The 17,069-nt window shown below is 51.5% G+C and overlaps 1 protein-coding gene across 1 annotated transcript; it reads right to left on the bottom strand.

Annotated features, from left to right (window-relative positions):
• Positions 1–6,292: 6,292 nt before the first annotated feature.
• On the bottom strand, positions 6,293–13,555 carry LOC132672652 (group IID secretory phospholipase A2). The gene is made up of 4 exons (XM_060624881.3): positions 13,426–13,555; positions 10,098–10,242; positions 9,308–9,414; positions 6,293–7,900 (listed from the first exon to the last, which is right to left on the bottom strand). Exons 1-4 carry the CDS (start codon positions 13,463–13,465, stop codon positions 7,755–7,757), a joined length of 438 nt encoding a protein of 145 aa, XP_060480864.1. The 5' UTR covers positions 13,466–13,555; the 3' UTR covers positions 6,293–7,754.
• Positions 13,556–17,069: the final 3,514 nt, after the last annotated feature.

Raw genomic sequence — 17,069 nt, 5'->3', positions numbered from 1 at the left:
CCCAGTGTGGACTGTGTCCTAAGCGTGCTTCACCTCTTCATTCAGTTTCCACTGAATCCTCGTAAATGCACAAAGGAAGTACTATGAACACCCCATCCTGTGCGTGGAGATACTGAGGCACAAAGAGGCCAAGGAGCTTGCCCAGGAACCCCAGCTGGTAAGCAGAGCACAAAGGGATGAACCCCACCCTCTTTGCCCAGGAAAAGTGTGCTGAATCAATATGGCTGGTCCCTGCTCAAGATGATGCCCAGGCAAGGTTTCAGTTCAGACCTTGGCCAGCCTGCCTGCTGTCCCAGGAGGGGAGAGTTGCCAGTCACTGGCACCCATAGGCTGCCGGGGCCCCGCAAGCCCCAACGACAGTCATTGGTGAGGTGGCTGAGGAGGGGTCGCTTCCCCACAGCCCGCTGGCTAATGCCCTATATAGAGCTCCAACCAGCAGGCCTAGCTGAGGACAAGCCCTGGGGAGAAGGAAAGAAATGTCCACAACCTACCAATGTTGCTAACATTCCTTCAACAATGAGCAGGAACAACAACTGCTATGTGTTCCATGGGCTGGTCTCTACATGCCGGACAGGGTGCAAAGTGGCTTCCGGGGGTCTGTCATTTACCCCACAACACCTCATGTGGACAGTATGATAATTCCCATTTTATAGGTAAAGAAACAGGCTCCAAGAGGTTTGGTGACTTGTGCCTAAGATCCTACATCTCAGAGTGAGGAGACCCTAGAGCTGGCAGACCTTGTGTGTGGGACCCTGAGTCCATACTCTTGACTACTTAACTATGTTAGAGCATTTCTCCTGCTACCTTTTTCCATTTAACATGAGCTTTTTCACCCTGACCACTCTGGTGTCAATGGGGACTTGCCGGCCAATGTTGGTGAAGAAAACATTTCCCCTACCCTTTTAGGTTTTTCTCATGGGGGCCTGCAAATTAAACCAACAAAAGACCGGTTAACAGGAAAAAAGGTGCATGATATTTATTAATATTGACATGCATAGGAGTTCCCAGAAAAGAAAACTCAAAGAAGTTAGACTCAGAGGATTCCTTTTTAGCAAAGAAAAAAAGGTTTGGACTTCACGGGACGTAATAGTAAGTTGGGGGGAGATGACCAGACGCTATATGGAGGAACTAATGGAAGAAAGGCTATTTTAGAAAAGTCTGTTTATGCAAATCAATCTTGGTGGTGACTTCCCAGCTTTGATGATAAGAGCTGCTCTTCTCTCCAAGTAGGAGGGTTGGGGGCACCTTCCTCACAGGGAAATTTGTGTCCTGCTTTTAAGCAGATAAGGGACTGGCAGAGAACTCTTTCTGCATCTGTCAATTCTTAATTGCCTTCAGCTCAAAATAATTCTTATGCAAAGGGGCATATTCTGAACCCGTTTGAGGCCCCGGGACAAGAGAGCGATGGAAGCCGGCCTAGTGTGGGGGTCTCCCAGGCCAGTCCAGCCACACCATGACCACCTGCCCCTGGGCTCTGCCTGTGCTCCCCCAGAGCAGTCCCTGTGTTCTGCCTCCCTGGTCTCCAGGACCTTCTACAGCATCGCCCAGCTGGTGTCTCCCGCCCCACCCCCACCCACCTGGCTTGGGACTCCCCAAAGAGGACAAACTGTGCTGCTCACAGACTGCCTGACTTGTTCTCTCTCCAGCTCCTGCCAGTTCTTCAGAATGCATCAAGGCGAAGGTGGTCTCTGTGTGGAGGCTGGGCGTCCTCAGCACCTCTCCCGTGCGTGCCTAGTTCACCCAACTATTGACTGTGCACTTTTTCTCTCCAATAAGAGTTTAAAATTGTTTTTTAATTAATTTATTTATTTTGAGAGAGAGAGAGAGAGAGAGAGCAAGGGAGGGGCAGAGAGAGAGGGAGACACAGGATCCCAAGCAGGCTCTGTGCCCTCACGGCAGAGCCCCACCCCGGGCTCGATCTCAGGACCATGAGAACATGACCTGAACCGAAATCGAGAATCGGATGTTTACCCGACTGAGCCACCCAGGCACCCTTCCAATAAGAGTTTTATTTTCATGGTCACCGTCTGTTGATGACAAGTAATACTGGCTTTCCTTATACCAGAGTGGAATTAATTTCCTTCTCAGATAAATTTACTTAGGTTAGGAAAGGTTAAAAAACAAAGTAAATTGAAATATTAAACCAAGTGTCTGGAAGGAGGTGTGTCAAAGGCTGGGTTTGGGAAGCATAAGCCTCGCCATTATCCTATCTGGCAGTTTGGAGTAAACTCAGCAGAAAGAACGGTGCTTGCAAGGAGTCTGATCTAGCAGGTGGGACTTCAGGGGTGCCTGGGTGGCCTAGTCGGGTGAGCGTCCCACTCTTGATCTCGGCTCAGGTCATGATCTCACGACTGGTTTGTGAGTTCGAGCCCCACACCAGGCTCTGCACTGACAGCCCAAAGCCTGCTTGGGATTCTCTCTCTTTCCCTCTCTCTCTGCCCCACCCCTGCTCACTCACCCTCTCTCAAAATAAATAAAAATAAAAACTTAAAAAAAAAAAAAATAGAAGGTGGGTCTCCAATCTTTCAGCCCAGTGAGTTGCGCTGGCCCAGGATCGTTGGTTTATCAGGCTGGTCAGCCCTACGGTGGGACATGGGGACAGACGACCTGCATCCTTTTTGGAGTATGATCCTGAGCCAGAGACATCAGAATCTCCAGCAGCCCTGGTTAAAAATACAGGTTCCGTGGGGCGCCTGGGTGGCTCAGTCGGTTAAGCGTCCGACTTCGGCTCGGGTCATGATCTTACAGTCTGTGAGTTCGAGCCCCTCGTCGGGCTCTGTGCTGACAGCTCAGAGCCTGGAGCCAGTTTCAGATTCTGTGTCTCCCTCTCTCTGACCCTCCCCCGTTCATGCTCTGTCTCTCTCTGTCTCAAAAATAAATAAACGTTAAAAAAAAAATTAAAAAAAACATACAGGTTCCTGGGCCCCATCCTAGACTTGCAGAATCAGACCTTCTGGGGGTGGGGCCCAAGAACCTGCATTCTGAACACTCTCTGTGGGCGAGATATTTTACTTCTCAGAGCCTGTTTTCCTCCCCTGGAAAAGAAGGCCAGAAGCCCCACCTGGCAGGGGCACCTGTAATGAGGTGTAAATGAGAGAATGTATTAGCAGGTTCTTAGGAACTCCAAGCCAGCCAGGGAAGGGGCTCCAGAAGAGGCAGCCCACCTCCAGAAGGATCTTTGACCCCAGGGTCTCCTGGGAGTGGGGGAGTGTTCTTGGCAGAGGGAGGGGGACTGATTTCTGATAATTCTGAGGGAGGGGTTTTCCAATCTAAGGTCAACAAATGGCTGGATGAGTAAGTGATTAAGAAAACCAGCAGAAAAGGGGAGCAGAGAATGAAAACAAGGCAGGGAGACTATCAGGGTGGGAGGTGGTTGCTTTAGGTTGGGAGGGCAGGGACCTTTCTCTGAGGGAGTGACTGCCAGCTGAGCTCTGGATGACAGAAGGAGCCAGTCTTGCTAAGAGCTGGGGAAGAAGGCAGTCCTTCCAGGAGAGACCCCCAAAGCGAATGAGGCTTGGCCAGGAACCTAAAGCAGAGACAGAGAAAGGAATCTTTCTCTGACATGCTTCGCGTTTTCACAAACTATTTTAAAATCTCTTCTCTTTTTTTTCCCTCTAAGTTTATTTATTTTGAGAGAGTACAAGTGGGGGAGGGAAAGGGAGAGAGAATCCCAAGCAGGTTCTGCACTGTCAGCACAGAGCCCGACGCAGGGCTCGAACCCACAAACTGTGAGATCATGACCTGAACCGAAGTGGGATGTTTAACTGACTGAGCCACCCAGGGACCCCTAAAATCTCTTCTTTATTTCACCTGGGAAAAAAATAGAGGAGCCCCCCGCCCCCCAAGCTCTAGAGCCAGCCAGGCCCTCACTCCCATGTGTCTGGGCTGCCTGGGTGAGGTAGGCTCTAGACCTGACTTCAGTAGTGAGCAAGGATGCTGTGCACCCCAAGCCAACAACCCCCAACCCCCCTCCAGGGGGCACTGGCACAGGAAGCAGGGTGCAGAGGGGAGACAGGAGCCCCGGCCCCACCTGCACATCCCAGAGACAGGGAGGAGCTTGGGTATTTGGATAGAGGCTCCTGCTGGAAAAACAGGCAGAGTCGTGGAGAAAACAGCTGCCCATCGTGCCCCTGGGCTGGGCCCCCACCCACTGGAGGTGGCACCCTGGGTCTGGGTGGCCTGGGGGTCGGATCAGTGGGTGGTGGGATTAAGCACTCCCAATGGGAGGGCAGTATCTGAGTGTCACTGTTACTGTTGGTACAATTATCACTCACCAGCCCTCTCCCCAGGCTTCCTGCCTTGCCACCATCACCCTCACCTCCTCATCCCAGGGTGTGGCTCCTCCCCACCTAGGGCACCCAGGGCTGAGTCACCAAGCGTCCCAGTAAAGAGTGTGGGAGGTAGGGTGAGACGCGGCCCTGGAGCCAGAGAGGACTGGGTTCGAGTCCCGGCCCTGCCACTTATCAGCCAGTGACTCACCCTTCAGTTTCAGTTTCTGCACCTGGAAAATGCAGGTGACAATGCCCATGCCCCAGGGAGTTGAGGGAAGTGGGTGAGTGGGCACCACATGTGTTCAATGTCAGGTCTTGATGTTGGCTCCCCCTCCGCCCCACTCTGGGTTGTCCCTCTGTGATTCTGACCCTGGAGGGAACAGGAAGCACAGTGACTGTGTCCTCCTGTCTGCCTCCTACACCCAGGGCTGCTGGACAAATGCAGGTGGAGAACAGAAGCTGCTTGTGAGTCTCTCCTTCCTTTGTGCCTCTTACCCAATTCCGGGGATTGGAAATTGGCCCAGAATGAGAACCCACAGGGTGGGGGGTGGGGAGTCTTGCCTTACTCTGGGGACTCAGTCCTGCTGCCCTGAGACCCCATCTGTCCATCCCACCTCTTGGTTCAAGGTCCCAGGTCTTTACCAACCTGGGATTCATTCATTCATTCATTCATTCACTCATTCATTCATAACAAATGACTGTTGATCACCTGCTCTGGGACCACCAGGCCCTGTGCTAGGTGCTGAGCTCACACAGGGACAGCCCCATTCCTGACCCAGCCCTAGACTTGCCCACCCAACACTATGCTATTGACAACCCTAACAGCTCCCATTCTAGTGGCTATGTGACACTCGGGGGACGTTAACCCTGTCTCCTCTCAAGGGTACATAAATCCTGAGGAATCTAAACCGACCAGACTAATCCCATCACCTTGAGCCACTATGGCTTAGGGTGGCCAGTCCTGCTGGGAAAGTCTGCCGGGTGGTGGCGGTAAGGTTCATTGACAACAGACACGAAAGGGACAGCATATTCTCTGCTGGATGTCCTTGTGTCCAGGCATGAGGTCTGGACCACCGCTGCTGTTCTGAGCCACCCAGGGGGCAAAGCAACACAGTGAGAGTGGCCAGAGCAAGAAAGAAACCAGGTACTGAAGACATTACCAAGCCACTAAAGAGCCACCTTGCCCCTGGACTTCTTGTCATGTGAGGTCGTAAATGCCCTCATTGTTGAAGTTCATCGAGGCATAGGAAGCTTCCTGACCAGTACAAATGGGATGGGGAACCAGGGAGCGGGGTGGGGGAGTCTGGGCTGGAACCCGGCTGTGGGACCTCAGAGGTTGCTGTCTGTATTCTGAACCTCAGGTTGTAAAATGGGGATAATAATGGAAAATAACGCCCATCCTTTGCCAACACTGACGCTGTCACTATCACAGGGGCTCGGATCGACAAGGGGGGTCGCCAGCTCTTGAACAAAAGAACATTGCGAGTCAGGATCTAATGAAAAGGGCTGCACAGTCATGTAGACGGTGGAGAGGGGAGCTGGGTGGAAAGAAGGGGGACGTCGGTTAACATTTAAAGAGGCGTTACCGTGTGCCAGGGACCGTGCTCACCATTCATATGCATTAATCTAGTTTAATATGCTGACCTCTGACCTCATCTTATTTCCTCCTTAATTTAGCTCTACTTTGCATGTGAGGAAACCGGGATTCTGGAGGCGAGTCAGTGGTTATAACTGGAATTTGAACCCAGTGCCCATGGTTCCTAATTCCTATTACCCAGCCTCACATGAGACACTGAGCTTCATGTCGAAGGAAAATTGATCCGTCAAGCTGTTTCACTTATGTGTGTCACGGCTGGAGAATGTGGGTGGCTCCAGCCCTGTTGCTGGAGACACAGCTAATCACATACAAATGACAGATCGTGGATCCTTATATGAAGAAGGCCATCCATCCATCCATCCATCCATCCATCCATCCGTCTGTCCCAAGTCAGTTTCCCCAGAAAGCCGAGCCTGAGACAGGATTCTTGTGCAAGTGAGTGATTTACTGAGGGCCTGTTCTCAAGAGAAACCTGTAAGGCAACAAGGGGAACAGGCCAGGCCAGGGTACAAAGCTAAGCAAAGAGGTGTTCCAGACATCTGGCCTCAGCCGGATCCCACGAGGAGCTCTGGGGCATGCAGGTGGTCCTGCACAGAGGCGGGGTCGGGCAATGACACCCATCTGGCATCACACTCTCTAGTCACTGGTTAGAGGTGGGAAGGGCGTGAGGGGTGGTAGCTCCCAGCAGACAGGTAGGAGAAGGAGACAGATGTGAGCACAGAGCAGCCAAACATCTGGCTTAGCTGGGGGTTGGGAGCCTGGGCCGGGAGGGCATGTGGGTGAGGCACCAATAACACCTGCCATGACCTCCATCCATCCGTGATGGGCTCATTGGTCCATAAGCATTAATTGAGCACCTATTATGTCGGGGAGCAGAGGAAACAAAGATGACAGACATAGCCTCCGTCCTCCAGGAGCTCCAGTCTGGTTGGAGGGGTTCAGAAAAACCCAGATATTATATATCACTCAAGGTAAAGCTTGGTAAATTGCAGCCCCGTAAAGTGCTATGCGGGTTTGGAGGAGGGAGTGAGCCCTTGGAGCCGGGGAGGAGTCAGCCAGGGGACACTTCCGTCCCCAGTAGCCCTTGGACCCCGAGGAGCCTAGATGGGGATCAGCCACCTGGGGACAGCAGGTGGAGCATTCCGCAGAGGTCCCAGCCTGCGCAAGCACCTGGAAACAGGAAAGGACATGTGTGTGCAGACCTAGGCCTGGAACAAGAGGACCGGGTGGCTTCAGCAGGCCCTTTGCTCGAAAGGGATCCGGGGAGCCCCTTCTTGGTCCCGGGCACTGCTTTGGGCACAGGGATGCAACTGAATCCAAGATAGTCATGCGTCCTGCCCACGAGGACCTCCCAGCCTAGTTGGGGAGGGTGACGTATGCCAGAGAGCACAGGTCCCAAACTCCTCGACAGGCCCTCTCCCGGGGTGGTGGAGGGCTCTGGCGTTTTAAGACGTAGAGCCATGTGGACAGAAGGATCAACACTACCCTTTAGGCCACCCGGCTGCAGCTCGGACAGTGTGTCAGAGCGGGTAGGACTCAGACAGGAGGCCCGGTGGGTGGCAATGGCAGAGGGAACCTGCCACACCACGGTCCCCAAACCCCCACCCCTGACACCCGCCGCTTCGGCCCCAACACCATCCCCCAGGCGCCTCCTGGACGCGGCTTTTCCTCCGATCTTAATCCATCCTTGGAAGAGACAGCTGCCAACTTGGTCGGGAAGGTTTCGAGGGTCCAGGAGCAAGGTGGTGGGTGGGGCTAGGTTGAGACCCTCCCAGCCTGGTGCAGGGCGTTAGATACTGAGGGATGTCAGCAGTCCCACGGGACTTGCAGCGCTCAAGATGCTGAGGAACGGGGCAGGGGGCGAGGGACGGCCGGGAGGGCTCCTCCTAGCACGTAGGGGTCTGGCCTCTGCAGTGGGGCCGCCAGTAGTGACGCAGGTGTCTCTTGTAAGTCTCCAGGTTCCGCTTCAGGCAGAAAGCAACCTCCTTGTCGCAGGCACACAGCTGCTGCTCACACCAGCTGCCCTTGTCGGCTGTGGGGTGGAGGAGACGGGAGCTCAGTGTCTGTCCCTTCCCGAGGCAGAGGCGGGCGTGGGTCTAGGGTCCCTGCGGGGAGTTTCTGGAGGCCGCGCAGGGGTCGCTCAGCTTTAGTGTCCCATTCCCAGCCGCTTCCTAGGCGCGTGACCTTGGGCACAAACCGTGACCTCCCTGAGCTCCGTCACTCCATTAGTTATTCATTCATCCCTTTCATAAGCGATTGAGCGCCCAGCCGGTGGCAGGGCCCTGGAGGGACAGGACTGACCAGAATGGACACAAGGGGTTCACATTCCTGGGGGAGGGGGCAGCAGCAGGTATTAGAGGACCACAGAAAGGAATAATACATACTGTTCCTCTCGGAAGTAAGAAATGCTGCAGGGGCTCCAAGATGGCAAAGTAGGGGGATCGGACTCAGTGTCAGGAGCCATTTGAACTGAGATTGGAAGGGTCTGATCCCTGGGGAAAGCCAGGGTGGAAGGTGGCGGAGAGTGGGGGGGTGGGGCGTGTCCCAGGCCGATGGAACTGTACTCGCCGAGACAGAGGCCAAAGGGACCTTGGCGAACCAGTGTCATTATCTGTGCATGGGGGTGAGGGTAGGAGCTGCCTTGGGGCTGCTGGGAGTATTAGAGAAGGCAGAGCACTCAGGACACAGTAGGTGCTCAATAAATGTTGGCTATGATTGTTGTTGTTATTATTAAGACTTTAATGAGCGGGGACTCTGGTGTGATGAGCCCACGTGATTCCCAGCTCAGAGCGGCCGCCTCCCTCCAGGCGTGGACCCAGGGGTGGGGGTGGGGGGACCTGAAGTCTAGCCCAGGCTCTGTCACCTGCAGCAGGGTGACCCTGGGCCAGCACCTCTTCGCTCTGGTCTCACTTTCCTTGTGTGTAAATGGAGATCATCAGGGTGGCGCAGCTCCTGGCCGGGTTGCTCTGTCAACTCGCGATAACGACGTCAGTTGTAACAATGACATCAGTAGTCCGCGTGATTTATCGCGCACGCGCTGGGCAGCAGGCATGTGCGAGGCTCATTCTGTCTGCTGTCATTTTAGTTCTTGAGTTAAGTTTAGGGGGTAGCACACTGTTATCCGGAGTTTACAGAGGCGAATACTGACGTTCAGAGAGGTCACGCAATGTGTTCAAGGTCACACAGCTGGTTGATAGCGGCTCTGGGATCCCAGCTGAGACCTGCCAGCCTTCCAAATCCTAAAGGGGTCAAAGCCCTCATTGGACCTCTCCATACTCCCACCCCCGTTCCCCCACAGCCCAGCTACTATCACTGGACACATGAGAAAAACAGAGAGGGCGAGCAACTTGTGCCTTGTCACACAGCACACGAAGGCAGTTAAGTGCCAGAACTCCCTTCCTCAGCCTCTGACTCCAGCCCCGAGGCCCCGGGCACTCACAGCACTGGATGTCCCCCTGGGAAAAGGTGTAGTCATAGTTGTCTGTGTGGATACGGCATCGGTGCTGCCTCAGGTGAGCGTAGCAACAGTCATGGTTCTGACAGCACCTGGAGGGAGAGGACAGGGAACAGGACAGGCAGGGAACACAGCTGCCCCAAGAGTAGAAACCGAGTGCCCACCCAGGAAGAGTCAAGGCCTGCAGGGCTCCAGTCTTTATGACCACACAAGCTGACACTTAGTGGGTGCTTTCTAGGCACCAGGCATTTGTTTTATCCATGAATATTCTCTTAATCTCCGCCACCACCCTACGACAGAGGCACTGGTACAATGCCCATTTCACAGATGAGGAATCAGACTCAGGGAGGTCAAGCCACATGCCCAAGGTCACACAGCCTGTAAGTGGTGGGTCAGGGAAGTGACGCCCGGCCTGGATGGCTCTGGTCTCTCCTAGTTGATTCCTGGGGTTGTAGTGAAGCTTGAAGGAGATAATGGCAAAAAGAGGTAGGCATTTAAAAAAAAAAAAAAAAAACCAAACCAGCAGGGAGTGTGCGTGGGTGTTATCACTAGATCAGGGCTTGGAAGTACAAGGGGGGCCTTCAGAGACTCTGCAGAACCAGCTAGACGGCAAGGTCCAGGAAGGCTGGAGCCGTACCCGGCCTCAGCAGGGCTCCCAGAGCATGGCATAAAACGAAGTTGCAGAATGAATGCGTGAGGGAGCAGGAAAGGGGAGAGTCCCGGGGTGGGGGCAGGACAGGATTGCCACCCGCAGTCCTGTCTGGGAAGGGATTACCAGTCCGAGGCATCTTTGGGTTGGCCTTTGCCACCAGGTCCGCAGTGGCAGCCATAGGGCCAATAGGAGAAGATGGGTGTTTTTCTGGTCACTTGTTTGATCATCTTGTTCAGGTTCAAGATCCCGCCCTGGGTTGGAATCACACCTGCCAAAGAGCCCGGTAACAAGGAGAGGATATGAACGTCAGAGGAAGCCGGTGGGACACACGCCTGGCCCTTCTGCCCTGCTGGACCGAACCAGTGACATTGGATGAGAAAATGACAGGGGCGCCTGGGCGGCTCAGTCGGTTAAGCGGCCGACTTCAACTCAGGTCATGATCTCGCGGTCTGTGAGTTCGAGCCCCCCGTCGGGCTCTGTGCTGACGGCTCAGAGCCTGGAGCCTGTTTCAGATTCTGTGTCTCCCTCTCTCTGACCCTCCCCTGTTCGTGCTCTGTCTCTCCCTGTCTCAAAAATAAATGAAACTTAAAAAAAAAATAAAGAAAATAAGAAAAAGAAAAAAGAAAATGACAACAACCACTAGGTTTATTAAAAATATGGTGATGGTGGGGTGCCTGGGTGGCTCAGTCGGTTTAGCGTCCGAATCTCGGTTTCGGCTTAGGTCATGATCTCGCAGTTTGTGGGTTTGAGCCCCGAGTTGGGCTCTGTGCCGACAGGGCAAAGCCTGCTTGGGATTCTCTCTCCCCCTCTCTCTGCCCCTCCCCTGCTCGTGCTCTCTCTCTCTCAAAATAAACAAATAAACTTAAAAAAAAATATATATATATATACATATATATAAAATATAGTGATAACGAGGGCTTATTATGGGTCTTTTCATGTAGTAATTTATTGACTCTGTTCAACCCATGAGATAAATACTGTTTTTTTTCAATAAATAATTTTGGTATATTCTAGATGCACAGAAAAGTTGCAAAGAGCTACAGAGTGTTCTTATACACGCCTCACCCAGCACCCAGTTTCCTCTGATGTTATTATCAGCTTACATAATAATGGTGGATTTACAGGAACTGAGAAAGTGGCGTTGGTACAATGAGAACTACCTTTAATGCCCATTTTACAGATGAGCAGATTGAGGCTTAGTACCTTGCCCAGGTCACAGTGGCCGGTACATGGAGGAGCCAGCACTGAAACCCAGGGCAGTTTGGTTCCAGTCACTGAGTTCCCCATTCTGTAACAGGAAGACACCCTCCTCTCCGCACCCGCCCCTGCCCCGCACGTCCCTTCCAGAAAGCCGCACACTAACGCCCTCTCAAGGCTCACCTGGGAAGGCAATATGATTTAGAGATTAATGATTTTCACGGATATTTTTCATTTTAGTTCTAATTGCTGCTGGTTAGAATTGACCGCAAGGGGATTTTATTTTACTGGGGGAGACAAATGCATTATGTTGAGACAGGAGGAATAAAATACATTAAGTCGAAGGATTCAGGGGAGAGCCTGGGGAGGGGGGGGAACAGACGAGCTAAGGAGACTGAGGTATACATGTGTGCAACCTCGAGAGACAATTCAAGAAGACAGATGGGGCCGGGTCTCAGGGGGACCGGGCCCAGTGCACCCCTTCGAACGACCTCATTATGGACCTCCCCTCCATTCCCTGCTAAATGGTGCTATAATGAAAGCTGTGCGTGCAAATGAAGTAAATAATAAAGTGGGGGGGCAAACCCTAAGTTGGGGGAGGTAGAGGTGGGAAGAGGGGGTTTGGGAGGGGCTGGCGCAGTGGGCCAAGGGCGAGATCCCAAACCAGCTGCCTTGGGTTGCAGCCAAAGTGACTGGTGGGTATCTGGTCTATGCAGACCTGCTGTGTCCCCAGCGTGTCCCTCAATGCGCAGGAATCCACGTTGCCACTCCTGTCTGACATGGTGGCTCTGGCTGTACAAATGTTTAAGAGAAACCGCGTTAAGCTTTGGCGGAGCCAATGACTGATCTCGGGCCCACTGGAATCCCGGATGCCGTGCTAAGGAACCTGGAGGCAAACCGTTGCAAGGTGAGTGGCCACCCACCTTGTGGGCCAGCAGGGACCTGGCTTCAGAATCTTGCCTTTCTGGTGTCCCTCATCCCTCTTTCTGCCCTAAGCCTGGCCCTTTCCACATCAGCTTAGGAATAAACAAATAAACTCACGCCGGAATGGTGCATTTCTCCCATGCCAGGCCAGCAGTACATTTAGCTTTGATTCAGAAAGCTTTTGGATGGTAGTCTCATTGCTTCTGTAAGTGAGGCGGGCCCAGCCCGGAGACATGGCGGGACCCAATTTGCGGTTACGAGATCTTTGGCGAACTGGCTTAGCTTGTCAGGAATTCCTGTCCTGGTAGCTCTTTCTATCCTTAGCTGCCACCAAGAGGGCTGGCCCCTTTTCCCCCAGGAGTGAGCATGGCTAACGCCTCATCATGCACGCTCTGCGTGTTAAGCTGTTGCTTGCTTGCTGTTACTTACACCTGCTAAACATTTTGGATACATTTTCTCATTAGAGACCCAACAACCTTACAAAGAGGGTGCCATTATGTCCATTTTGCAGGTGAGGACATAGAGAGGTAAGGCGACGTGGCCAAGGTCAGACTGCCAGGAGACAGTGGGCCAACAGTTGAATGCGGGTTCATCTGTACATTTTGCCTCTACAGTGCATTGTTTCTTTATGTCGGACAGATGAGTTTCTGTAGCTTGATTGCAATTTTCCTAACGGTTTTCGCTGTAACCCTGGAGATGTGTTCCTCTAAAAACTTTGGGAGTCCCAGGATAACAGAAATCCACATTTTAAAGCACAAATCCTCTCCAACGCTACATACGTTGAGATGGTTCGAGAAACAAATACACCCAATTTGCTGGCAGCCACATTTTTACATTTGCTCTGCTGAAGATCGAATGGAAACCTCCCCCCATCTGCCACCACAGTCAACAGAGCCCTCTTCCCAGGTTCAAGGGAGACGATGAACGTGAAAGACAGGCACAGAGTGCTGTGCGTAAGCGAAACATTGCTATTATCTGGTCAAAGAGACAGAGGGAAGCAGGGTGGCCTGGGGAGATCCCTTTCTATAATTTGTGTCCAAAGGGCCCCAGGTGTCTGCTCACCTGGCCCCAGTGTCTGAGTCCCCAGCTGCTTGTCCTCACAGCAGACCAGAGTCACGCTGCACAGCGTGATAGCCCAGAGCTCCCTGGCCGAAGCCAGCATTCTAGGGGACCAGCCGCTGCTGCTGGCTCCTGGCAGGGATGGAAGGGTTGGGGACTGTGGGGGGGGACCAGGGCAGTGGGGATCAGAGCAGAGGACCAGTCTAGGAAAGAGATATCACCTAGTCATACCCCACCTTCCCTTCCCAGCTGTGGGTCCTGCCCTACTCACCAGCAAACACCAGCAGCGTGCACAGCAGGGCAAGTTTCATGGTCCCCGCACAGAGCAGTGGAAGCAGCTACTGGAAGTCCCCTTCCATGCAGGCAGCCTCTTAAATCAGGGTACCTGCCCCCGCCCCCCAGCCGAGCCCACCCGCGGCCCTCCCAGCTCTGGCTCTGGTGTATGCTCTTTCTGTTTCCTCTTTCTGGCCATGGGGAATATTATTTTTATTTTTAAGATCTGTTTTTTTTTTTTTTTTAAATCTGGGTTGCAAAAGGAACACATTCAGTGTAGGAGGTTTGAAAATCAAAGACAATAAAAAATTTTTAAATCATTTATGAATCCATTAAGCACCATTCACTTTTTTTGATTGAAATACATTTGACGTAAATCATTGTGTAAATTGAAGGTGTGCAACATGTTGAGTTGATACACTTATATATTATACCATGACTGCCAGTGTGGCCACAATTAGTACCTCTATCGAGCACATCACACAATTGTGATTTCTTTTTAGTGGCTGGAATGAAGGTCTAATGTCTTAGCAAGTTTGATACTTACAATGCAATATTGTTGTCTGTATTCGCTAGGCTGTGCATTAAATCCCCAGGACCTGTAAACAATATCTGTCCTATTTCCACTCTTCTCTGTCCCCTGGTGACTACCATTTTACTGTTTTTATGAGTTTGGCTTTTTTAAACTCCCCATATAAGTGAGATTATACAGTATTTGTCTTTGACTTCTCTCACTTAGCATAATGTCCATCTGTGTTGTCACAAATAGAGGCATGTCCTGTTCGTGGCTAAATAATATTCCATTTTAACATATACACCACATCTTCCTTATCTGTTCATCCACAGAGAGGGACTTGGGTTGTTTCCACCCTTAACATTCTGGCGTATCCTCTTCTGGTTCTATTGCTGTATGCACTTCTCCACACTTTTCACTGACCAAATTAGAAAAATGTTACAAGTAATGCTTTGTAGTCTGTCTTTTCACTTATCCCTATACGTTGAACATATTTCTATGTCATTAAGTATTTTTCTGCAGTAACAGTTTGCAAGGCGACTTCGCATTCTTTTATACATCTATGCTGCTTACTTAACGAATCCCCTTTTGATGGGCATATAGGTTGCTTCCAATAAATTTTTTATTGTTCTAGTCCATACAGTAGTGGTACAGTGAAAGAAATCCTTGACGCTAAATCTCAGTTTGTGTTCAGAATTCTTTCTGTACGACCTATTCCTTAAGTGAACTCTAGAGCCAAAGCACATGCACGATTTGAAGGCAACTGATGTGTGTTGACAACTCACTGTGCACGTCTGCCCCAGTTGGTGTATGAGTATCCTACTGAGGCAGATGGTGTGGACCCAGCCTAAGTAGGGTGGAGGTTTTGGTGACAGGACACACAGGCATTATAGAGACGATCTCCCACAAACGCTCCACTGGTAACCTTTCAAGATTTAAGGGAGGGTCCAATGGTGGCAAAAATTGGTCTTCTCCCATGCCCCTTGGGTGGCTGTCTGAGGACACAGAGCACAGATGGACTTCTTTGCTACCAGTTCACCCAAAAAAGTGTGCCAGCAAGAGTCACTGCTGAGAGTTCTTTCTCTCAACTCTACTTTTTCCTTTGTTCCTTGACTCAGTCACCAACTGACCACCTCGTCTGGGAGAAAACAGTCTGTACGCAAAATAATTAGCCAGCAAGCAAGCTATGTACGTCTCTGGCATATTCATTGACATGCCTCCCTCGTGCATGTTGCAATGGTCATTCCCTTACGCTCTTCCCAATGTGGGATCTCACTGTACAGGCTTCCAGATCTGGGCTCCTGATGGGGCATGTGGGTACCTCCCTGAGCCCCAGCTTCCCCTGATCTGGTTATCATTTGGGCAGGAGCAAAAGTAGCCAGGACCACAGGCCCTTTGTTGATTCCAGAAGGTTTTTTCCCTAACAGGAGAGAAGAGACACTATTGATGCCATGAAAAGGCCTCAGAACCGGCTGTCCCAGACGCCTCCTGAGGCCCCAGGGCACACCTGAAAGGCTACGTGTGGGGCCAGAGGACCTGCTTCAAACTCTGGCCCCTTCTCTTACTAGCTGTGGGACCCTGGGCCAATCACTCCCCTTCCATGGGCCTTGCTTTCCTCATTTGCAGATAAGGACAATATGGGGATGAGAGTCCCTCCCCCCTCTGACTGTTGTGGGGTTTAGAGGCTGCATGCATTCAGCACACTGTACCAAGTCCCACCCATGGAAAGAAAGCCACCACAGCGACCCCAGTGAGGGCCGTGTTGCATTCCGTGGAGGAGGAGAGGGTGGGAGGTGGTGTCCATACCCAGACCTCCCGGGCTAAGGCTGGCCTCCCTGGTGTTCCCGCTGCTTCTTCGCTTAGAGCAAGTTGCTCAACATCGTGTCTTCAACTTCCTCATGTGTAAATGGGGCGATGACAGTCCCCACTTCGTAGGCCTGTTGCGGGGATTTTTAAACAACATGGCGGGCGAACAGGACTTGGTCTGTAGCCAGAGATTAACAGACGGTAGGTATGGTTATTCCCACCATCATCGTCTTCACTGGCATGATCCCTGCTTAGGAGGACAAGAAAATATCTAGACTTTCCATCTGTATTGGCAAACCTGCTGTAGTCCTATCTACTGTTCCTTCCATAGGAGTGGTTTTTTCTTTCTCTAGAAATTTTGGTTTTTAAAAAAATATCTCCTATGTTTCTCTTCACCCTGCTCAAGCTTTCTTCTATCTTTTTTTTTTAATGTTTTTATTTATTTTTGAGACAGAGAGAGACAGAGCATGAGCAGGGAGGAGCAGAGAGAGAGGGAGACACAGAATCCATAGCAGGCTCCAGGCTCTGAGCTGTCAGCACAGACCCCGACGCGGGGCTCAAACTCACAGACCATGGGATCATGACCTGAGCTGAAGCCGGATGCTTAACCGACTGAGCCACCCAGACGCCCCAAGCTTTCTTCTATCTTAAACACACAATATAGTTATCGTGTTTTAATGGCTTTCTCTACTAATTCTATCACTTGGGTCATTTCTGGGGCTGTTTCTATCGATTGCTTTTTTGCTGATGGTGACTTCTGGGTCATTCCTGCTCATTATTATAGATAACACTGGGATGATAAAGCCTCGTCTATGTTTAAAGAGCGGTTTCTTGAAAATAGATGTCCAGAGGTGAAATTGCTGGGTTGGAACAGAGAAAGGTTTCAAGCCTCTTCCACTCTGTGAGGTCTGTAGGAATTTAGAACCTCTCTGGTCTCTGCTTCCAGCAGCACATATGAGTTCCCGTTAGGCCTGGTCACTCTTTGGGACTCGTCAGCGAGCCTGTGTGCTTTTTTACTTGCCTGGAAATGGCAAGAAAAACATTTGATGTTAGGCCACAATCCATCGAGGTCTCCAGGTGGAGGGTGCAAAGGAGCACGAGGGGCTTAGATGCTGGAGGGCAGTTTCTGTTAGGAATAGTTACCCCTGGCTAAGCCTGTACCAACCTAGACACTGGGTTGTTGTCTCCCTTAATTTTCACAGCCACACTATGAAGAAGATACTTTTATTTCCATTTTATTTATTTTTTAAAATGTTTATTTTGAGGCAGGGAGGGACAGAGAGAGAGAGAGAGAGAGAGGGAGGGAGAGACAGAGAATCCCA

The sequence above is a fragment of the Panthera onca genome, chromosome C1 (assembly GCF_046562875.1).
Source record: "Panthera onca isolate mPanOnc1 chromosome C1, mPanOnc1 haplotype 2, whole genome shotgun sequence".
Classification (NCBI taxonomy): Eukaryota; Metazoa; Chordata; class Mammalia; order Carnivora; family Felidae; genus Panthera; species Panthera onca.
The sequence above is the reverse complement of the archived record's forward strand: the minus strand, read 5'-3'. Positions and strand labels throughout refer to the sequence as shown.

Bases quoted from the DNA above. Each gene is read 5' to 3' on its own strand.
- LOC132672652 (XM_060624881.3), bottom strand. From the start codon at position 13,465: ATGAAACTTGCCCTGCTGTGCACGCTGCTGGTGTTTGCTG. The intron at 10,243-13,425 runs GTGAGTAGGGCA...GCTCTTTGGCAG, and splicing joins CACGCTGCTGGTGTTTGCTG to GTGTGATTCCAACCCAGGGC. The intron at 9,415-10,097 runs GTAATCCCTTCC...CTCTCCCTCCAG, and splicing joins CCCAAAGATGCCTCGGACTG to GTGCTGTCAGAACCATGACT.